The sequence below is a fragment of the Tenrec ecaudatus genome, chromosome 5 (genome assembly GCF_050624435.1).
Source record: "Tenrec ecaudatus isolate mTenEca1 chromosome 5, mTenEca1.hap1, whole genome shotgun sequence".
NCBI lineage: Eukaryota > Metazoa > Chordata > Mammalia > Afrosoricida > Tenrecidae > Tenrec > Tenrec ecaudatus.
The window spans coordinates 86,565,421-86,590,440 of NC_134534.1; the positions used below are offsets into that span (position 1 = coordinate 86,565,421).

Below are 25,020 nucleotides of genomic sequence, written 5' to 3' on the forward strand. Positions count from 1 at the left end.
TGATGTAATGTCTATCATTGTTCTCTGTTTCACTTCTCTGGATTCTAATAATCATCGAAATGGCTACATATAACTTGGAGTCAAAATTCTCAATTAAAAAGTTTATTAAGGGCGTTAACAAGTTGTAATACCAGTGAGCAATGCTCAGGGTTGAGTTGTTCATCAGGACATGTTACAAAGTTCCATCCATTTGCTAATAAATGCCCAAAGGGCATACCTTCTGCTATAAGCCTCAACCCAAAGACATTCAACTTAAGCTTCATAGGTCAGTAAACCCAACTACCCCAATGAGATGCCCTGCAGCACTCACTCCGAAAGAGTCATCCTTCTACACAAAGCACTCAGTGTCACATGCTCCACGAGGCTAGCAAGTCCATCACTCTGCTCCATGCTCATGCTCCTGGATCTGCTGATACTGCCCCTCTGATGCTGTAGTTGCCACCGGGATCCATGAGGTTCCAGGCATAGGAATCTCAGGTCCAGGGGATGCGTTCTATTGCTCGCTCTTGCTGGTACTAAGATCCCTCCTCCTGATTCTCACAGCTTCATTTTATACACAGCCGGATGGCACTCCAGGGTATCCTATTAGAAATTCCTCACGGGTGAGTCTATCAGTCACTCCCACCCCCTTCTTACAAGATGATTGCAGATAAAGGACATTTGGTGGGAGTTAGAGACTTTGGTTAGGAGAGCTATGTTTAATAATTCATTGCCCCTGCACATAAGTGCCTAAATAATACTTTAGAAATGGGTAAATCCATCATGTCACATTACATGGAGCAATGATGATATAGGGAGGGAGTACTTAATGGGCTTCATGAGGTTTATTCACTGCATTTGAATTTTAAGGCAAGTAGCCTAGATCAGAATTAATATCTGAGATAGTGTGTCCCTGACCAGAGATCAAGCTAAATTCCAACCTTAAGACTTATTTACTGTCCACAGTGTGATTCACCTTGTATGTTCTTCTTATGTGCCTTCAAAAAATAGACAAGAATGAGCTTTAAATCTTATATTTGAGAAAAATATCTGAATACCTCAAATATAAGAGCGAGAGTGATGGAAACTATTCAACAATTCCGTGTGTGGACACTGGAGGTGATAATCAAGAAGTGGGAAAATCTTCACTTCAAACAGACATTTAAAAATAATCTAAAAAAAAAATCTATAAAAACTTTCTGAGAAATGTTTTTTTTAAAGCCTCTCTTCATGGATCAAGAATGACCCGCATTTGTAGAAAGCAGCAATGAGATGGGACTGTGTTTGGCAAAGAACAATGCACTGTCATGTTCAAGAGCACAGGCCTCCTCTCCCATGAGAGTGGTTCTGATTTATGTCAAAGTGATGCTCGGGGAAGAAACAGTCTTTCCTTCTCGCAGGGAAAGACAAACATTTAAAGGTATGTGATTCATACAGTAAATATTAGTACTTCGCTGAGCTATAAAATGGTTTCCAAATGGTCTACAGCTGTTTGGAGTAAGTGTAAAGTTGGCCAGATGAGGATTTGAAAATCATAATACACCATTTGTCATTTTCCACAACTTACCCAAACACTTTTGAATTCATCCTGTAATAACGGAGTTATATGCTGTGGTTTGTTATTCTAAAAGAGCTACCCTCGTCTATCCCGTGACTGCATCGCAGTGGCTAATGGCTAAACTAAAACACACATAAAAAGACACAAAACAGAAATTTTAGAGAATCTCGATCCTGCTTGTGTAGTCTACTGAATCACTGAATCAGTTTTGCAATACTCTAAATGACAGAATCTTACGGAGACTTGTCAGTTACCGCCAAGTCTATTCTAGCTCACAGCAACAATGTATGCAGAGAAAACACCATCTTCCAAGACATCTATGGGTGGGTTTGAACCACCTACCTTTAGACTAGTGGTCAAGGGCTTAACCATTTGTATCACCAGAGACTTCTATTTTTATAAGCTAATGATGCCTGATTGAAATGACCAAATCAATAAATATAAAATTAGATTTTTTTTTAGTAAATCTGCCTTCTTATTCTTTTCATCTTTGCGTCTTCCCTGAACATCAATTTATGCCTGACACAAAAACAAAACAAATTGTACTACCACTCAGATGATTTTGACTCATAGGGACCGTACGGGAGAGGATAGAACTGCTCCTGTGGGTTGCCAAGACTACATCTTTACATGCACCCAAGCATCATCTTCTGTGAAGCACTTGCTGGTTTTGAGCTGACGACCTTGTAGTCCACGTTACAACACATAACCTATTCTGTCACTTGGTTCCTGATACAGAAAAAGCACAAATTTTATAATACAATTTAATTCCTTTTTCCATTGCTTTGTCTGCTTTGGTCCTCAGTTAATCTCCGCCATGGTTTATGTCAACAAATTCTTTACAGAAACAAAAAGAAAAACTTTAAAATTCTCTCAGTTCTGAATTCTAGTCAAATATTACAAAAAACTAAAGTAAAAGGCATTTTACTTTTTGGTCAATTTCAAATGTATTTATTTCAACTTCAACTTTTATTGTTAAGAAAATTGTTAGAATATAGGGAGAATGATAAATTAGCTGCAATTTCCTTCCATATCCTTTAGAAATTTAAATTTTGTGGGTTCTTTCAATGTTCTTATTATTTAAGTGCATCTATGTTCCATGTTGAACACAAATGTGGTTAAATTTCCATTTCATGTCACTTGCTCAGGAGTTTTCTTAAGTGGTCCCCCAATCAAGTAAGTTTAGGAAATAGGATTTGGAGGATTCACATGATTCAAAGTATTACAGCAAAACACTTGTGGGATCCAAAAAGGGTCTATAAGTAATTTTGATGTAACCTGTTTTTGGAATGACCAATACCAGAAGCGAGTACCTAGACTCAAAAGAGCGCCTCAAGAATAATTATCAGTTTATTAAATGAAGGAGAGTAGTATGCGTCTGATGTTCAAGTAAGTAATATACAGTACTTGAAAATCTATATGTATACCACATAATTTAAGGCACAGAAGCTATAGAACCAAAAAGGCATTGAAACATATACCTTGTCTGAGGGGTCGGTCCCAATCCCAACTATGCTGCCCTTCCCCCTGTAGAATTTATCTCAGAGGACAGCACTGAAGCTGTAGCTCAGGGAGAGGGACATGTCTGATCAGAGCACACGGGAGCAAATGAAGGGAGAGGAAGAGAGAGTAGAGCACATTCTGGCCCACCAAGCCTTGAGGACGATATTCCTGCTTAGAGAAGCCAATCCACAGAGAAGACCATATGGCTGGCCCCATTGAGACACGAGATCCCTCACTGACCTATAGCTCTACAGAGGAAAACACTTGAGACACAGTGTGGGAATTCCGCCCAATCTGATTTCACCACACTGAGGCAAAACACTAATGGCATGCAACCGAAAGGGGAACAGAGCAACAACATCCCCAGGGAATACCAAAAATAGATTTTGAGGCCAGGGCTTGGCACCCCATCAGACTTGACCGGAAAACCACTTTAAAGGCCAACGAACAGTCCTTGAACTAACTATAAGCTTTTCTTTTTTGTTGTTGTGTGTGTTTTTGTTATTGCCTTTTTATTGTTGTTGTTTTGTTTTCTTTTGTTTCTTGGTTTTGCTCTGTCTTGTTTTTGTGTATGTTATTATCTCCACAGGTCTGTCTAAATAAGATAGGCTGGATAAATAATCTGGAGGAGAAAACAGCGGGACTGATAGTTCTGGGGGGCCATGGGAGAGGGGGAGGTGGGGGGAAGGAAGTGGTGTTAAAAAACCCAGGGACAAGAGAACAATAAGTGATCCAAATCATTGGTGAGGAGGGTGTAGGAGGCCTGGTAGGGTGTAATCAAGGGTAATGTAACTCAGAGGTATTACTGAAACCCAAATGAAGGCTGAGCGTGATAGCGAGACAAGAGGAAAATCCAAGGAAATAGAGGAAAGAGCTAGGAGGCAGAGGGAATTTATAGCGGTCTAAATGTAGGCATGTACATATGCAAATATATTATATATGAGGATGGGGAATAGATCGATGTGCATACATTTATAGGTTTAGTATTAAGGTAGCAGAAGGACATTGGGCTTCCACTCAAGTACTCCCTCAATGCAAGAATACTTTCTTTTATTAAATTGTCATTCTATGATGTGCATCTTCTGGACACAACCGCTGAAGACAAAGCGGGTGAAGAAGCAAATGTGGTGAAGAAAGCTGATGGAGCCTGGTATCAAAAGATATAGCATCTGGGGTCTTAAAGGCTTGAAGGTAAACAAGCAGCCATCTAGCTCAGAAGCAACAAAGCCCTCATGGAAGAAGCATACCAGCCTGTGTGATCCCAAGATGTCGATGGGATGAGATATCAGGCATCAAAGAACAAAAAATCATATCATTGTGAATTAGGAGGAGTGTGGAGTGGGGACTCAAAACCCATATGTAGACAACGGGACATCCGCTTACAGAAGGGTCGCGGGGAGGAGATGAGCCAGTTAAGGTGCAGTGTAGTAAAGAGGAAACATACAACTTTCCTCTAGCTACTAAATGTGTCCTCCCCCACTCCCCACCACTATCATGATCCCAATTCTACCTTACAAATCTGGCTAGACCAGAGGATGTACACTGGTAAAGATAGGAACTGAAAACACAGGGAATCCAGGACAGATGATCCTTCAGGACCAGTGGTGGGAGTGGGGATACTGGGAAGGTGGAGGGAGGATGGGTTCGAGAGGGGGAACTGATTATAAGGATCTACATATACCCTCCTCCCTGGGAGACGGACAACAGAAAAAGTGGGTGAAGGGAGATGTCGGACAGAGTAAGATATGACAAAATAATAATTTATAAATTATCAAGGCTTCATGAAGGAGGGGTGTGTGGGGAGGGAGGGGGAAAAATGAGCTGATGCCAGGGGCTTAAGTGGAGAGCAAATGTTTTGAGAATGATGAGGTTAACGAATGTACAACTGTGCTATACACAATTGATGTATGTATGGATTGTGATAAGAGTTGTATGAGCCCTCAATAAAATGATTTTTTTAAAGTATGTCTTGATTGAATTACTTTTCATCAAACTCACAACTTTTGAGTAAATTCCAACTCACAGTGACTCTGTAGGGCATTAGGTTTCCAAGTCTGTAAATCTTTACAGAAGCAGAAAGCCTTATTTTTCTTCCATGGAGACCCTGGTGGATTTGAACCATCAAATTTGTAGTTAGCAGCCAGTCAAAAGGTCCCTTCATATCTAACTACACACACACACACACACACACACACACGATAGCTATATGTATCTACCCTCTAATTTTTCCTTAAGTCCCTGGGTGGGATTGTTACATGCTTGACTATTACCTGAAAGGTTGATGGTTCAAATCCACCCACAGACATCTCAGAAGGCAGCCTAGCAATCTATTTCCAAAGGCCCCACTTTTGAAAACCCTATGGAGCTATTTTATTACACACACATGAGGCGGTTAGCAGTCACACCAAGTGGACAGTAACCAACACCAGCAGGAATGCTGCTTCAAGGTTTCTATCCCTATTTTACAGATAAGAAAAGACAGACTGAGAAAGGGTGATTATTCTACTCAGTGTGTTATAACAAGTACTTGGCAGAAAAGTGGTGTGAATCAAATCTAATAGTGTTAAAAGATATGTGTCTGTTTCAGGTATTCCTTCTAATGATTGAAAAATCCCCTCCATGCTGCCAGACCTGGGCTGGCACGGAGCTGTCTTTTAGTTGACTGCTGAAGCCCAGAGTCAGGGTGGAGCTTCGTCTGTTACAGGTGCGCACGCCTAAGCCCTAACCTCAGGTTGTCTTCCTATGAAGCAGCATTAGCATGATTCTTAGATAATTACTGAATTCCTTCTAAGTTAAAATGCACATCAACGGCGATAGAGGGTTTGCTATGCAGGTGAACCTACCCCAAACACTTTTACATATTGTAATATTGTATTGTAATTTTGGCTCCACTATAGATGTGGCAATACGTGAAGCACAAGACTCGACTTTTCAGTTAGAATCATCTTCCTACCAATGCCACGAAAACTGTAAGTGAAATATGTCAAACTATGTAAAAGCGTTTATGTGTGCTATATACATTTGTGCCTATGAAGATATACAGTAATCAAATTCTATATACACATAGATATCTATGATTTAGAAGTAAAATCTGCTCAACATCCCATATAACTTGCCAGTTTTAAATTTCTTCTATTTTACAGTTTTTAAATTCACATTTGTTCTACAGCAGGTGTCCTCAGACTATGGCCCGCGGGCCACATGCGGCCCACTGAGGACATTTATTCGGCCCGCCTGGTGTTTATGGCCATTTTTTTTTACTTCAAAATAAGATATGTGCAGTGGGCATAGGAATTTGCTCATAGTCTTTTTTAAAACTATAGTCCAGCCCTCCAACGGGTCTGAGGGACAGTGAAATGGCCCCTGTTTAAAAAGTTTAGGACCCTGGTCTACGGTATCTTTTCACTCCTCCCTTTGCTTTAAAAAAAAAAGGAAAAGAAAAAGTCTTAGCCATTCCTAGTTCTTAGGAAATCAGGAAAATGCTTAATGTTTATAAGGAAGTGGCCAAGATAAACACATGTGGGAATGCTAGAGTATAACAGGATTTTAGTTAACTTTAAGTACTGCTGACATAAAAGCAAAATTTTAAAATAAAACGAGAGCAAAGCCCACCAGACTTTATGTAGTGAGTGTTTGAGCGGCAATGAGGAGTAAATGATTGGATTCCACGGGCTCTGAGGATTTGTCAGCTGCCTCACAAGTGCAATTCTGGCTCTTCATATCCCTGCTGCTTCTAATTTACCAGGACAGGCTCATAATTGAAGCAAATTAACTATTTACACTTGCCACTTCTACCAGGGGAAGAGGACACAGCAGCAGGAAAGAATGAGTGGGAAATGATATTCTTCCCACTTGTGTCAGATTCGCCCTTATATAAACACATTAACAGTAATTTCATGAGGCGTCAAACATAGGAATAAATACTGAGGGATAAAATAATGAGGTGTTGCTTTTGAGCTGAATTGCTATGGCTAATATCCTTGGATATGAATTATGCATCCTGAAAGAAGGCATATGTCACAGTTTGCAAACCAGCTTCCTGAAAGTGAAATCTGCTCATTAGGCTCAGGATCACTAGGTAAATCCATTTTCCTCGTCCACGACAGGGAAGCATTAACAAAGATACACTCTCTAGGTTCCCGTGGGCTGTACTTTCTGCCCAATGCACCATTCTCTGAAGAGGCCTTCTGCTCTGTTTTTAGCAAAACAGCATGTTTATTTTAGCTCTTTGGCTGAAGCTTTAAAGCCATTGAATGCAATGTAAACAAGAACATTTTGTTTGTAATTTGCTAAATGTGTTGCAGCCTGACTGTGTCTCCAATTAGGGAATGGAGGTTCATTTAGTGATTTACATCTGGTTCCGATTTAAGGCGACTCTCCTTTTCTACTTATAGGTCTTTGGACCGATCTCTTTTGCTTCCCAGCTGCGCAGATTCTGATTTAATAGACTTTATTTTATTTGACTTGCACCATATCATCATTGTGGACCCAAGTCCTGTGTTCCCATAAGCAGGATAAGATAATTCACGTATTATGTAGATAGATGAAAATTTTGATAGCGCCTCATAAAAAAGATGCTGATTCGTTATTGAAACTCTTTGGAGTCTCACACAAAGGACACATTATTAACTTTGTATTTTTTTGTTGCTGGTTCCAGCCAGTGAAAACTAAGTATCAAAACCTAACATCACAGCGACACTTAAGTTTTATTTCCCTTTCTCCATCTGGTGCCTTTCAGACAACTTTGTACGTCTCTGGAATGGGCTCGCCAACATCTCACCATTCATTAGCATGGAAAACCTCCAGTTGGAATGCCAAACACATGTTTGCTCCTATTCCGAACAAGATCCCTGATACATGAAGTTGATTCAGAGGATTTGGGAGAAATGATTCAAAAGGGAGGTCTGTGCTCCTCCGAGGTCTTTTAGCACTTGTTTTAGCCCCCTTTTGATTTTCCTTCGTTGAATGAGTCTTCACAGAAAGCAAAGTAAATCCACTTCTTCCCTGGCTTCTGACAATAAAGATCTGTACGCTGCGCCGCCTCCCTCCCCGAGCCTACGCTCCACTTCCAGAAAGCACGTGATGTAAACACACCGTGCATCTCTTCGTCTTGTCCTCTCTGGCTGTCAAGAAAACACTCACTTGCAATCTCCCTAATGGCCGTTTCCCCTTAAGGATTGTAATTTTCTAAGCTCCACATAAGTCGCCAATGGGTTTGTCCGCTTTTCCTAGCTGGTGTTGATATTTGTTGCTGTTCCTGATTGCGGGCTACGGGAGACCACAGGCGTGTTTCAACAACGGAGGCACTTGGAATCCTTGCTATTATTTGAACCAGCTGCTGACACAAGGCCAATAAGCGTCAGGCCGGCTTGTTTTGAACATGTACACTGGTCCGAAAACGTGAAGATTAGCACCCTCCTCTGGCAACAGTCCTTTCAAAATAAACGTACGTGTGCACTCCCAACCTGAATATTAAATGAAAGTAAAATACAACTACTTTAGTTTGAAACCGAGCTATATCAGGCATCCATAATGGGTCAACATGACGGGACAGAACAGGCGCTAATAACACTTTGGGCTATTTTGCAGAACTTTTTCTTGGTGCCCAACTGTGCATTCCAGTCAGGCATGTTTCCTCTGTTGGCAATTCTTTTAAACTGGGAGAGACGGCTGCCACCAGGAGCAGAGCGGCAGCCTGTCCAGGCAATATGCTTTCCCCTGCACGCACAGAACCTGACTGTACCTATTCGACTCTCTAATTGCTTGTCCCTGGAATGAGCCTGCACACGTTGTGTATTGTAAGCTGCATTCTGTCGGATGATCTGTGGTCTCACTAGCTTTGTTAGGTTAGATCATCAAAAAAAGATGGCTAGCCTCTATTTGATTGAAAAACACAAAGCAGAGGACACGTCATTTTAGAGGGGCCAAAGCTGCCCCCCAGGTTTGTATGGTTGTTGTTAGCTGCTATGGAGTGAGTCACTCATGGAAACACTGAGCACAATGGGATGAAATTTTAGATCTAGGGCCATTCCCATGATAGGCTGGGGATCAGGTCGCTCACGAGTTTTTAAGTCCACAGACACTACTCACCAAACTATGATCTAAAGCATAAACATTATAAATTATAAACTATACTAATTGACTGAATTGTCTGATAAGACTTTGGTGCTAAGCCTTCAAACCTAGACAACCATATTTGTGAGGCATTTGATTATATGCCCCCTACGTGCTTTCTTATACATCGGAATCTGTATGTCTTGATTCTAACAGAATACATATAAATTGAATGGTTGCAGCAATACAGTGACAAGGAGCTGTCAAAGTTTCAGACCAGATTAAGAGGAGGATGTGGAATAAGGGATATCATTGCTGATGTCAGATGAATCTTGGCGGAAAGCAGAGAGTACCAGGAAGATATTTACTTGTGTTTTATTGCCTAACCAAGGCATTCGGCTGTCTGGACCATAATAGACTATGGATTCTCTTGAGAAGAATGGGAATTCCAGAACCCTTCATTGTGTTCATACAAAACTTCTACTTGGATCCGGAGGCAGTTGTGTGAATGGAACAAGGGGATATTGCATAGATTAAAACCAGGAAAGGTATGCAACAGGGTAGTATCTTCTCATCATACTTATTCAATCTGTATGCTGAGCAACTCATCAAGGAAGCTGGATTGTATGAAGAAAAATGTGGCATCAAATTGGAAGAAAGCTTACTAACAACCTGTGATATGCAGATACTATAACCTTGTTCACTGACAGTGAGGAGGACTGGAAACACCTGCTGGTGAAGATCAAGCACTGCAGCCTCCAGTGTGGATCATACCTCAATGCAAAGAAGACCAAGATCCCCACAACCGCGCCAAAAGGTAGCATCATGATTAACAGCTACAAGGTTGAAGTTACTAACCGTTGTCTTGCTTGGATTCATAAATAATGATCATGGAAGCAGCAGACAAGAGGACAAAAGACAATTTGCATTAGGTAAATCTGCTGCACAAGACCTCTTGAGTATATTGGAAAGCAAGGATGTGACTTTGAGGACCCAATGTTACTTTGCCTGACCCAAAACATGGTATTTGCAATTGCCTCACACATATGTGAAAGTTGGACCTCGAATAAAGAAGTCCAAAGAAGAATCAATGCACTTGAATTGTGGTGGCAAAGAACACTGAAAGTACCACGAACTGCTATAAGGACAAACAAATGTGTCTCTGAAGAAGGCCAGAGGGCTTTTTAGAAATAAGAATGGCAAGACTTCCCAACAAAATGTGCCCAGCCCTGATCTCCCCTATCCCTCTCTTTCTAATGGAAGGTGTCAGCCCGACACCTCCATACTCCCTCAGGACTGCCTTAAGAAACTGCTCCGTATCCTGCCATTTCACTCAACCTCCTTGCCTCCAGGTCCCTGTAGAGCACAAACATATTCTAGCCACCCCAAAAAACCCAACCAGGTGGAGCCACTCCCCCACAGGCACTGATTGTGGCTGCTCAAGCCATCTCCCTTTGAGCTTCCAACACAGGTCCTGACCCCACTTGGGCATCCCATCTTCTCCCAGGAAACACATCTTGCTCTCACCCACACCAGTCATAATACTCTTGGGCAGAGCTTAGAATCCAAACACCAATAGCTTCCTTTCTTTTTTAAAAAAATGTCTCGAATCTTTTTCTTTCTTTACCGTTTTCTTCTAAGCAAAAGCTCACACTACTCTTCCAATTAATTTCAATCAGTATTACCCTTTCTTTTGTCCTTCAAACTAAGGAATTTTCTCTTTCTTTTTCTACAACCCATTAATTAGCACCACCTGATGCGCTGTTTCTCCTGCCACCGTCCATTACTTTCCCTTGCACTCTTTGGCCTCTCATAAGCCCCCAATAAGCGTCCTTAAGTTTTTATTATTTCTCTACTATAACATTCAACAGAATCACTACTGCTGCACAATCCCACCTCCCTACCACCTGTAACAGCTACACCAAAATGTCAAGGACATAATAGAAAACTGGTACACACACATACACACACACGCACACACAAAGAGGAATACACATAAATAAGTGAATGACACCGATATCTTTAAAAAATGGGTGAAACTGAAGAGACTATGGAATTTTCAGAAAGAAATTCAGAAGAATGTAGATTGTGCATGTATAAAAGATGAATGAGGTGTGTGAGAGAAAAGGAAAACAGACTATCTAGAAACCTCACTACAGGTCTTACCAAAAACCTCCAAACAGAAACACAGGCGTTAAACGCTATGATAAGAGAATTACACAACACTATAGAAAAAAGCATAAAAACAGAATTAAAGAGATTGAACCCTGAATTAGTGAGCGTGAAGACAGAACGTAGAGAAGAACAAGCAACAGAAAATGCAAAGGAGGAAGCCTAAGAACAATGTAGGTCACCATCAAGGGGAATAATCTAAAACTTACAGTGATTCCCTAAGATGAAGAAAGAAAAAAATCATGGCGAGGATAGTCTAAGAATTCTTAGAAGAAAATGTTCTCACTGCCTAAAGGATGAAAAGATAACTATGTAGAAAGCTGAGAGAATTACATCAAGAGGGATAACAAAAGAAAAACACCATGACATATTTAGTAACACTCTCCAAAGACAGGGAAAAATTTCTAAGAGCAGCCAAAGATAAAAAAGAGCTGTCACATAGTAAGGGGCAGCGATTAGAATAGTCTTGGACTTTCAACAGAAAAGATGGTTTTTTTTAGATGAACTTGTTTGTCACTGAAGACAAACAGGACATACACATTCTGTTTCCAACTCCTCCTGCACCGTGTTTTATTAAATTCAATCCACATGGCTTCCAAACACTGTCAGATGGCTCTTTCTTGGGCACAGCACCAATGACTTGTCTCACTCAGGTCCTGGTTACATGTATCGGGGACTTCAAAAAGCTTGGCTGAGCTGCTCAAGATGCGTCCTGCTGGGGAAAGCTCTTTCTTCATTCTTTTAAAATTCTTGGACTTTTTCCTTTCCTCTGAGAGGGGTTCTGCACAGGAATCTGTGTTCTCAAACTCAGCATCAGACATCTCCCCCAACACTCCATCCTCCAAGCAGCATCTTCCACACTAGGACTCACACTTATTTTTCCTATTGTGCTGGTGGCTGTCAAACTATTGGTGCACTAACAGTGGTTCTGTAAAGCGTAGGGCATGCATTGAATGTCTACATACTTGATCTTGGCCTCTTTCCAACGATCTTCTGGCCGCTTTCTCTTGATCTGCTTCTCATGTATTTTTCCCTACATATTCAGCATAGGTCTGGATCTGATAGCTTTCTGCATATCTGCTTGTATTGATGGCAAAGGCACTGAAAAGCTGGTAAAGGTCGCTAGCTTTCCATTCTTCGGAGAATGTCACATGGAGAACATGATCACGCTTAGGTTGCAAGCCTGATCCTCCCAAGTTTAAGTCGGGTATATCCATGACCCTCATAAGAAATAACTTGTTATAGAAAGGTTCAATGAGTTTGGGTTTGGCAGACCCGTGAATTTCTGGAGGACCGAGAAAAGAACCTAGATAGTTTGCCATGGAGATGCAACACAGTCCTGTGAGATAAGCCTCATAGCCTGCTTCATGAAGCTGTGTCATAACTTGGAAAACCTTCTGCACTTTCAACTTTCAGAGGGTTGAAAAGTGTTTCTTTTAACCGCATTTTCAATTCCGCAAGGGAAGTGTTGTTAATGATATCCTTAAATGGCTGGGTACTGGCCATCAATTTAGTATCCAAGAGTCTGGGGAAGACACGAGTTGCCATCTCCTTAAAGTCATGTAAGTCGGCAGGCAGCGGGCAGAACGGATGAATTTTGTGCATGACGTCCAACAGCATATTGTGCCCAGTAACAAGTTTCCTCGAATTAGCAATGGCCTGAATGACGCCAGAAAATCCTACAGCATCATTCAGCCCCGCCTGTTCTTTAGCATGCTTCTGCTGCTCTCTCCTTTTGCGTTCTTCTTCATCTACTTTACTGACAACTATATACCGCTCGTTCTTTTCAGTTCAACATGGATGCCTTGGGGATACTTCCACTTCGAAGTCTGATACATCAGTTTTCCCTGGAACCTGGTACGTGGCTCTAAATCCAAGTTCTTGTTTTCATCACGTTGTAATAACTCTTCTATTTTCTCTATCACTTCGTCAATAAATTTGTTCTGATTCTCAGGATTTGTCACAGGATACTTTGAAGTTTTAGGAGATACATACGACAGTGTTCCTGCGCCATTAGACTGCAAACTTTTCCATTATATTGCTCTCTCAACTGCCTCTCTTCTTCATGATTTAAATATGGAATTCCATTACGGAAAACTTTATTGAAATCAAATCCTTGGCTTGCTAGAAAGTCAATGCTTGAACTCTGATAGACAAATTTGACATCTGGTGAGAACCGATGGAAGGGTTTCGGGGTTCATGGGTATTTTTTTAGGCCACTTCAGGGCACTGTTAAGGTTTGAGGGGTGAGGAATCTGGAGATTTTCTTTTTTGATGAAACATACTACTGGTATGTATATTTACACAACCTATATCAGGAAATGAAATGAACAGTAATACTCTGTTAGTGTTCTATATATGTGGCTCCTTTTCTCTGCTCAGTTCTCATCCTTCCCCCCTCAATAGCCTATCCCTCCTCTCCCTTTTAAGACATACATAAACTTTGAAGAAAAATACATTCAACCAAGAATCTTGTATCCAGCAAAGTTTTAGAAAAACAAGACCACCACAACAAAAAATACTAATTGGGCTCTTGTGGCCAAAAAAATCAACAAAAGTTGCACACAAACCTGAGATCAACATACAAGACAATTCCTTACAAAACCCAACATACTCAAAGCAGTATCCCAAACAAAACAGAGATACATGAAGAACAAAGAAACTATTTACCCCCTCTCACCCTCTCCAAACTCATACATATCAATAATCCCACCAAATGTTAATGGACTAAATATACCAGTAAAGAGACAGAGAGTAATAGACTGGATAAGAAATCAAGATGCATCACTATGCTGTTTATAAGAAACATACCTCAGACACAAAGACTAAAGAGCGAAGGCTGGAGAAAAGGATATCAAGTGATGGCAACAATAAAAAAGCAGGTGTGGCAATATTAATCTCTGAAAAGTTAGACTTCAAGGCACATAACATAATAAGAGGCAAGAATGGGCACCACATACTGATTACTGGAACAATATCCTCCAAAGTCATAACCATGCTAAACACAGATGCATTCAACGAGAGACACTCAAAATAATAAATCAAACCTAACAGAATTGGAGAAGTAGACAGCTTGACAATAATGTGAGATTTCAATATGCCACTCTCCGGGAAAGACAGATAATCAGGGAAAAAATACAATAAAGAACCCAAAGAGCTAAACAATCAATCAACTTGACCCCCTAGACATTACAAAACAATGTAGCCAACAACACCACATGATATATTCTTCTCCAATGCACATGAAACCTCAAAAACTGGCCACAAAGCAAACATTAACAGAGTTTTAAAAATAAAATCCTACAATCCATTTTCTCACATTACAATGCTATAAAACTAGAAGTCATAAAAGCCTCCAATAAAATGATTAAAAAAAACCCAAACAAACTAGAAGTCAATAATAGAAGGAACAAAAACATAAAGACAAAAACATGAGTATTAAACATGATGCTACAACTGGGTACTGAATCAAAGAAGGAGTGAAATTAAAAAAATTCCTTGAAAGAAATAAGAACGATATCATATATATATAAAACTAAGTTATCAGTTAAAGCAATTAAAGCATACATGAAAAAATACGAGAAATTCAAAATCAATACCTTCACGCAATCCCTCCGACAAGTAGAATAAGGGGAACAGCATAAACCCTTGAACAACATAGTAAAAGAATTCATAAGCATCAGAACAGAAATATATAAAGTAGAAAACCAGCCAACCAGCAAAAACAGTGGGAAAAATTAAAAAGACAAGAAGTTTGCTCCTTGAAAGGATGAACAAAATTAAAGCTCAGGAAAAGGTGCTGCTACTTAGAATAAGAGACGTCAAAGTAGACATCTCAACAAATCCAAATGAAATAAAAAGAAAGCCGACACACTACTATGAAAGATGGTACCCCACCAAGCGGGGTAATTTAGAAGAAATGGACAAATGCCTAGAAATATAATACTCACCCAAATTAACTCAGACAGAAGTAGAAAACCTCAAGAGACTCATAACAAAAGAAGAATGAAGAAGCCCATCAAGAAACTGCCAACCAAGAAAAACCCAGAACCAGACGGCTTCACAAGGGAATTCCAGCAAGTATTCAGTGAGTCCACCAATATAACACAAATTATTCCAGAACATACAAAATGGGGAAAGCCCATTCCAAAATCATTCGATGGAGCTCACAAAATCTGGATACTAAAACCAGGCAAAGAGCACACAAAGATAGAAGATTATAGACATAAAAATCCTTAACAAAATTCTAGCCAAGATACTCTATAAACATATATAAAACAGTAATTCTCCCAATCCCAACTACTTGGAAAGCTGCTCCTCCCCAAAAAAGAATTTGCTTCAGAGGACAGCACTGAAGCTACAGCTCAGGGAGAGGAAATGTCTGATGAGAGCACATAGGAGCAAATGAAGGGGAAGGAAGAGAGTGGAACACATCCTGGTCCACCAAGCCTCAAGGACGGATATCCCTGCTCACAGTAGCCAATGCACAGAGAGGACCATATGGCCAGCCCCACTACGAGATGTGATATCCTTCAGTGACCTATAGCCCTGCAGGGGACAACACTGGAGGCACAGTGAGGGAATTGCGTGTGACCTGACCCCACCACATTGAGGCAAAACACTAATGGTGTGGAACACAACAGCAAGGGGAGAAGAGCAAGGAAGCCCAGAGGGAATACCAAAAATAGACTTGGGGGCCAGGGTGTGGCACCCCTTCAGACTCAACCGTAAAACACTCCTAAAGGTCAACAAACAGACCTTGAACTATTTACAGGCTTTTTTTTTTTTTGTCACTGGTTTCTTGTTGTTTGTTTCTTTTGTTGCTTTGTTTTGCTCTGTCTTGTTTTTTGTGCATATTATTATCCTGCAGGTCTACCTAGATAAGATAGGTGGGATAAAAAACCTGGAGGAGAAAACAACTTTACCGATGGTTCCCGGGAGACATGGGAGAGGGGGAGGGAGGGGAAAGGAATTGGGTGTTAACAAACCCAGGCACAAGGGAACGACAAGTGATCCGAAATCGGTGGTGAGGAAGGTGTAGGGGACCTGGTAGGGCTTGATCAAGGCCAACGTAACTGAGAGGAATTATTGAAACTCAAATGAAGGCTGAGCATGATAGTGGAACAGAGGGAAAGTAAAAGGAAACAGAGGGAAGAACAAGGAGGTAAAAGGCATTTACAGAGGTCTAAATACAGGCATGCACATATGTAAATATATTTATCTATGATGATGGGGAAATAGATCTATGTGCATATATTTATAGGTTTAGTATTAAGGTAGCAGATGGACACTGGGCCTCCACTCAAGTACTCCCTTAATGAAAGAACACTTTGTTCTATTAAACTGGCATTCCATGATGCTCACCTTCCCGACACAATGCTGAAGACAAAGCATAAGCAAATGTGGTGAAGAAAGCTGATGGTGTCCGCCTATCAAAAGATACAACATCAGGGTCTTAAAAGCTTGAAGATAAACAAGCGGCCATCTAGCTGAGAAGCAACAAAGTCTACATGGAAGAAGCACACCAGACATGGTGTTGATGGGATCAGTTATCAGGCATAAAGAACAAAAATCATATAATTGTGAATGAGGGAGAGTGCGCAGTGGGGACCCAAAACCCATCTGTAGGCATCTGGACATCCCCTTATGGAATGGTTGCGGAGAGGCGGCAAGCCAGTCAGGTGCAGTATAACACTGATGAAACATACAATTTTCTTCTAGTTATTTTATTCTTCCTCTTCCAAATTATCATGATCCCCAATCTACCTTACAAACATGGCGACCCCAGAAGATGTACACTGGTACAGATAGGAACTGGAAACACAGGGAATCCAGAGCAGTTGATCCCTTCAGGACCAGTGCTGAGAGTGACGATACTGGGAGGGTATACATCCTCTGGTCTAGCCTGATTTGTAAGACAGAATTGGGATCATGATAGTGGGGGTGGAGGGTGAGGGGCGGAAGCATTTACAAACTAGAGGAAAGTTGCATGTCTCATCATGGCTACACTGCAGGCAGGCTCCAGTTCTTCAATCATCGAATCCTCTATTCCACTTTCCCAGGCAATGAGGCAGTATGCGTGCCTAGAGCTCATGACTCACAAGCCTATCTATTTTAAATCCACTCTGACAGGGGAAGCTTCATCTCAAATGCACCAGTTTCTCATGAGGCAGAGAGAGCGAGAAAATACCAACCAGTTCCAGCCATATAACATTATTCATAGTCATCCCAAATTATAGATACTCCTACAAGAGCGATTAGTGATTCTTACTAGAAACCCAAGTCAAGACGCAGCAGAGTGGAGGACATGTCAGTCTTGGAGAAATGTGACTACATTTCGCTTGTTGGGTACCAGCTAGGGTAGCATGCCATTGAGAGAAATATACAACATGAAATATATAGACTATGCAGGGTTGAACAAGCTTGGAATCACGTACCCAAATGAACATTTTGGACCTAGTTTGTATTTAACTTTTAGTGATCCAAGCCGGGCACTAGAGACAACCAGGACTTTAGACTTCTGCCTTAGATATCTCTCATAGACCACGCCAGAATTATTCAATTTGGAACTCCACTAAGCAGACTGGATCTTGTTTTATACACAGCTCCAGTGGATTAAATGAACTGAAATACCTCAGGCCGAAATGCCCCACTGTGAGAAGAAACAGACAGCTACTTTCTCAAGAATATTGATGTGAAAGACATTGGACATAGGTTCAAAATTCTTGCCTGGAGGTGCTCCGCCAGTGGCAGCTCAACACTACCGTAGATGTGCTATTTCGCACCTCTTTGCCTTTGTCAAAGAGCATTAATTAAATATACCCTATCACCAATACTTATTGTAATTGTAAATAGTACAGTCACGTAAGTTATTCATCTGTACAAATCAACAATCCCATTTTGGTCTAAAAAGTTGTTCTACATAGGTATATTTTCTTTTCCTTGATAGTGTTTTAAAATCTGTACCAGTGACTAAATGAATGATTATATCAACAGAACTATCATATACCTCATGGGAATCATTTCTTATGTCCTTCAATACAATAATAACCATGACTTTAAAGTGACCTACATAAGCCATAGATGCAAGAATGGATTTTGAGCTTTCACTTCATCATAGCCCCAATCTAGGACAATTAGCCCTTATGACATGCCCTGCTCAATACCTACACCATCCTGAAGTGATCACTGAAGATATAAGTCCTGTAGCAAAAGGTGGTAAAGAAGGCAGATGGTGACTGGTGATCAGAAAGAATAGCATTTTGGGGATTAAAGGCTTATCTCAAAATAAACAGTCATCTAAATGAAGAACCAACCAAGTCTACACAAAAGAAGCACAGCAGCCTGTGTGATCCAAGAAATTATAATAATCAAACCTGTTGGAGGAAATGGTATGAGAGCTTAAATTCTGAGCACCCAGTGTGCAGAAGGCTGTGGATGACAGCGAAAGCCCAAAATCCATTTGCGGGGTGCCTCATGCAGATTCAGCCTTTGATGAAAATCCTTTCTGACTATAGCAGAGATGGGAAAGGCCTTGTTATCAGAGAGAGTACAGTGCAGGGTGGATTACTGCAATCATTGCACGGTCAAAATGCGACGCCTTGTCATTTATCTCCCTCTTGACTAATGTATAATTGCTCCAGCTTTTTATATTTTCTGCTTTGTTATTGATTGAGGTTTTTCTCAATTTACCATTACATTATTGTTGGGCCATTTGCATTGTCTTGATTTTGTATGTTTCTGGGTATATAAAGTGCAGATTAGGTAAACCTATAGAGAAAACAACTGGATCAATGGATTCAAAGGGGCATAACAGGCGAGGCTGGTAAGAAATGGAGAAGTAGCAGCAATGAGTAGAAGGGAGACGAAATATCGTGGAATTTATTGTCATGGTGGTTGGCCAACTTTTATGAGTGTTATTCAACTAGTGAAATGTATGAAATGTTATTTGTTTGTGAAATTAAAAAAAACACATCAAAATAGAAAAAAAGAAGATGGAAAGTATACATAAAGAACTAGTTAACATTGTGCCATTTCAAGATGTAGCAAAACCAAATGGTACTGAAGGACGACGTCTAAGCTGCACTGAAAGTACTAGTGAAAACATGGCTCCGTGAATTGATGGAATACCGATGGAAATGTTTCAGAAGAAGCTGATGAAGCACTGGAAGCACTTACTCATCTATGCCAGGAAATGCAAATGATAAAAGCCAACCCTAGAGGAGGCCAGTACCTCATTATGGACAACATCCATATTTGTACCCATTCCAAAGAAAGGTGACTGAACAGGAGGCTCAAATAATAAAACAGCATCATTGACATCACATGCAAATAAACTTTTGCCAAAGGTCATCTAACAAAGGTTGCAGCAATACATTGGCAGGGAGCTGCTGGAGGTTCAGGCCAGATTCAGAAGAGGATGTGGAATAAGGGTTATCATTGCTCTGACCTCAGATGGATCTTGGTGGAGAGCAAAGAATACCAAAAAGATGCTTACATGTGTTTTCTTGACTATGCTGTGGTAATTACATGATTTCATGTCAACTTGATAGATAGGTTATAGGGGTGGATTCCAGCCTGTCAATCAGGTCACAGCCATATGAAGGCTTGTCCAGGAGCATTATTCAATATTTTGCCTTCAGAGAATCTTTGTTTTCTAGGCTTAAATTTTTATTTAATTTTTCTCCAGTTATTTCTTTAAAAAAATCATTTTATTGGGAGCTCTTATACAGCCCTTATCACAATCCATACATTCATCATGTCATGCACATTTCTACATGTTGCCACCATCATTTTCAAAACATTTTCTTTCTACTTGAGCCCTTGGTATTAGCTCATTCCCTCTCTCCTTCCCCCACTCCCTCCTTCATGAGCCCTTGCTAATTTTTTTTTTTTTATGTCTTACACTGACTGCTGTCTCCTTTCACCTACTTTTCTGTTGTCCATCTCCTTGGGAGAGGGCTATATGTCAATCACTGTGATTGGTTCCCTCTTTCTCTCCCCACCTTCCACTTACCCTCCTGGCATCGCTACTCTCATTATTGGTTCTGAGGGGTTTATCTGTCCCGGATTCCCTGTGTTTCCAATTCCTAGCTGCACCAGGGTACATGCTCTGGTCTAGCCAGATTTGTAAGGTAGAATTGGGATTATGATAGTCGGGGTGGGGAGGGGGGTGGGAAGGAAGCATTAAAGAACTAGAGGAAAGTTGTATGTTTCATTGGTGCTATCCTGCACTCTGACTGGCTGGTCTTTTCCTTGTGACCCTTCTGTATGGGATGTCCAATTGTCTACACATGGGCTTTGTGTCTCCACTTCATACTTCTCCTCCCTTCATTCACATTGATATGTTTTTTTTTGTTCTGGGTCTTTGATGCCTGATACTTGATCCCATCAACACATGATCACACAGGCTGGTGTGCTTCTTCCATGTGGGGTTTCTTGCTTCTCAGCTAGATGATCACTTGTTTATCTTCAAGCCTTTAAAATCCCAGACACTGTATATTTTGATAGCCAGGCACCGTCAGCTTTCTTCACAACTGTTTATGCACCCATTTGTCTTTGGTGATCGTGTCGAAAGGTGAGCATTACAGAATGCCAGGTTATTAGAAAAAAGTGTTCTTGCATTGAGGGAGTACTTGAGTAGAGGCCCATTGACTGTCTACTACTTTAATACTTAACATATAAATATATGTACTATGTAATATATGTATCTATTCCCATATCTTTATATATAAATGTTTACATATGTACATGCATGTATTTAAACCTCTATAAGTGTTCTTTGCTTCCTAATTCTTTCCTCTAATTCCTTTTTACTTTCCTCTTGTCCCACTATCATGTTCAGCCTTCATTCGATTCAGTAACTTCTCTTGGCTGCATTGACCTTGATCAAGCTCCACTATGTATCCTGTGACCGTCTCACCATCGATTTTAGATCACTTGTTGTGTCCTTGTCTCTGGGTTGGTTGATACCCCATTGCCACCCCCTCTCCTGAGTCCCCCTCCGAACTGCCAGTCCCATTGTTTTCTGCTCCAGATTGTTTATCCTGCCTATCTTATCTAGATAGACATGTAGAGACAATAATAAACACAAAAACAAGACAGAGGAAAACAGGAAAACAAAACAACAACAACAACAAATACCAATGACAAAAACAGAAAGTTCTTCTTTCAAAAGGTATAATATTCACAATAGCCACCCCAAAGATGAAATAGTCAGGAATAAATCTAATCAGAGAAGCAAATGACTTGTGGAAAGAAAACTATAAAATACTACTTCAAAGAACAGAGACCTACATAAATTGAAGGAGACACTGGAATCCTGGATAGGGAGACTTAACATTGTGAAAATGCAAATACTATCCCAAACGATCTACTGATATCCTACAGTCCCAATCAAGATTTCAACATCATTCTTAAATGAAATGGGAAAACTAATCATCAACATTATATAGACTGGAAAGGGAACGTGGATAGGCAAAGTACCACTACAGAAGAACACAGTAGGAAACCTCTCTTTAACTGGCTTCAAAACCTACAACACAGTCATGGTAGTCAAAACAGCCTAGTACAAGTACAATAATAGATACTTCTGACCAACTGAGTAGAGTTAATGACTCCAAAGTGAATCTATCCACTTACAGCGAGTGGCTCTTTGACAAAAGACTGGAAAATATTACATGTGGAAGAGATAGTCTCTTTAATAAATGGGCTAACAAAACTGGATATCCATTTGCAGGAGAATGTAATTGGACCCATATCCCATGCCATTCACAAAAAGAAGTCAGTATGGATCACAGACCTAACTGTGAAACCTAGAATTTTAAAGATCAGCAGTGGAAAAAAAAAAAGACAAACTTAGGGCCCTAACACTTGGCATAAATACCCTGTCAAGCATAATAAGACATACACAATCAGAAGATAAATTAGATGACTGGAACTCCTAAAAATTTAGATACTTATGCACATCAAAAGATTTCACCAAAACAGTAAAAAGAGAACCCATATACTGGTGAAAACGCGTCAATGAGTGATCAAAACCAAATGACCCAATTAAAATGGGATGAGGGCATGAGCAGCCACTTGACCAAAGAAGACATTCAGACTGCTAACGAACACCTGAAGAAATGCTCATGATCAGTAGGCAATTGAAAGGTGCTAATGAAAACAACATTGAGAGATCACCTTACTCCAATATTAAGAACAGTGCAGAAAACAGCTAACGCCAGCAAGGGTGAGGAGAGACTGACACCCTCATCCATTGCTGCTTGGACTATAAATCAATGCAACCCCACAGAAAGCAGCACAAGGTTTCCTCAAATAGTCACTAATAGATATACCACAGGACCTAGTAATCCCTCTTGCTGGTATACATCTCAGAGAAGTAAGAGCCAGGACACAGAGAGATGCATGCCAGGTTCATGGTAGCACTATTCACAATAATGAATAGATGAAAACACCATCAAAGTGATTTGTGGGAGAATGGAGAAACCTTTGCACTGTATACAATGGAACATTATGCAAGGTTAAAGAATAAAGTTGAGTCTGAACAGCACTTCATAACATGGTGGAAGCTGAAGGACATCATACTGAGTGAACATAGTCAATCGGAAAAGGATAGATATCATATGAGACTACCAGTATGAAAGGCCAATAAAACGTTTTCAAACTACAGAAAGAGCCTTTGATGGTTATAGGGGCGAGAGAGAAGACACTGAGGGGAAGCGAAAGGCTGGGATTTAGGGAAAAAATAAATTTAAATAAAAATTTTAAATACTGCATCCATTACACAATAAATTTGAAACTTTTCTTTGTTGTTTTTTACATACATTACTGACCATGATGAGGCGAGGTACAGGTCTCTATCAAGAATCAAATATCAATTCAGATGTCATTAATGAAATTTGGGATACGATGGTTGTCAAAGTGGCATCTACGTATAAATTTCAATGTGCTTTACTTGTATTTTAATAGTCATGCTGGTTCCGTTTCCTTTTCGTGACCATGTAATTCTCTATGGCAGCAAAGGCGATCTTGTTCCAGGTTTGGACATATGGGCTCAACTGCAGTTCTTTGCTCAGGTGGGAGAATTCTGAAGCTCTCTCCACGACACCCCTTCCTCCTTATGATGCAGTGGCTGAGATGACAATCGTCTTTCCGGGCCTCCCTGCTCAGAGTCCTCCCATCATAGCAATCCATGAAGGAGAAAAGCAATCAGTTTGTCTTATTTAGCACAATTTAGAAATATATGAGCGGTGGAATAACATACCCCAGAAGGCTTTAAGAAATAGCTAAGGAGAGAAATCCTTAAATTGGGGCTTCAGTTAGGAAACAGAAAAGTGGAATTTAATGACAAAGGGGTGACAGGTAAGTGCTGCAGAGAGATGCGGACGGGTTTCAAAACACTTCAGAATGTTTTTAGTTTTTATGATCACATGGGTAATATCAAGGAATGAGCCAATTCTGGCTGAGATATGTGCATTTTTTCCTAAAAGAAACTACACTATGTAAACCAAAATAAAGACATTGACAGGCTATTGATGGAAGAGCAATAGATGAGTCTAAAGCGATGTAAAGGTTCCACACAGGCTAGCCTTAATTCTAGCAACAGAAGAAGTTAGCCAGGCACTCAGAAATCATGCTTTAGGATGCCAGCACTTCTTCAGATCACATGGATTTCCACTCAACTTTGGGCTTCTTACCTGTTTCTGCTCTTCACCTAAGCCATCCCACATGGAAGCCACAATTTTGGAGACTTCACCGAAGGTAGCGTTTGGATTTTGGCCCTTGATGGCAGCTTGGGTGTCACGAAAGAACAGCGCGTAGGCGGACACAGGCTTCTGGGGCTCATTCGGATCCTTCTTCTTCTTTTTCTTAGGGGTTTTCTGTTTCTTTGCCATGTCAGAGGCAGGGCGCTTCTCTCCACCGCTGGCCTAAAATAAAAAGCAAAGTGTGATTAAAACCAAAACGCCCCCGGCTGCTCTCAGGTTGATGCTGTCATATGGTAAATCCGATGTGTGTCAAAGCAGGACTGCGCTGCAGGGGTCTTCAATGACCTGACCTTCCAGACCCAGGTCCCCAGCCTTTTCTTGCCAGGCAACTCTGGGTGGACTCAAACCTCCAACCTTTGGTGTAGCAGCCAAATACTCAATCTTTAGTGCCACTTGGGAGCTATTCACATAGAATTACAGGGAAACTGAGGAAATTGGGGGCCAAAACCAATTGCTGCTTTTATTTGTAGCTTTCACATACTCACCCACAAATCACAAAGACGCAGATGTCTTTAAGTGGAGTTATTACTTGGATTTCTTACTATTGTATTTTGTTCAGTGAACACTTCATATTTCACATATGCTCAATTATTAACCTCCTAACTCAGTTGACATAGCTTTAAAATAATTTGGTGAACTCACTTAATAATATTATTACACTATTAAATATTATTCCTTGACTCTCCATCTTCTTTTTCTCTTTAACTACAACGAAGACAGCAGGGAATTTCCCTTGTACTAACACTGCTTGATGATTAATCTAATTTATTTTCTTCTGAGTTGATCCTGTCTTCAAAATTATGATTTTAAAGACACAGTAATTAATATGTCCAAGAAATAGAGTTGAATGCGTATTTGATTTTACATTTAGGTTTATGGAATATTTCTGTGAAACTTAGCAATGCAGTAACGTTAAAGACAATCATATTCAGTACTCTAGGTCAGTGCTGTCTTGCATAACTTTCTGAAGTGATGGCACATTTC

At 40.4% G+C, this 25,020-nt stretch overlaps 1 protein-coding gene and 1 pseudogene across 1 annotated transcript in view; both read right to left on the reverse strand.

Moving 5' to 3' along the window:
• Nucleotides 1-25,020, reverse strand: part of TOX (thymocyte selection associated high mobility group box) — a 424,317-nt gene that overhangs the window by 46,123 nt on the left and 353,174 nt on the right. The window contains exon 5 of the mRNA XM_075550689.1: nt 23,968-24,198. Coding sequence (XP_075406804.1) covers nt 23,968-24,198 — 231 coding nt within the window. The remainder of the gene's footprint in view (nt 1-23,967; nt 24,199-25,020) is intronic.
• Nucleotides 11,872-13,463, reverse strand: LOC142448493 (poly(A)-specific ribonuclease PARN pseudogene; annotated as a pseudogene).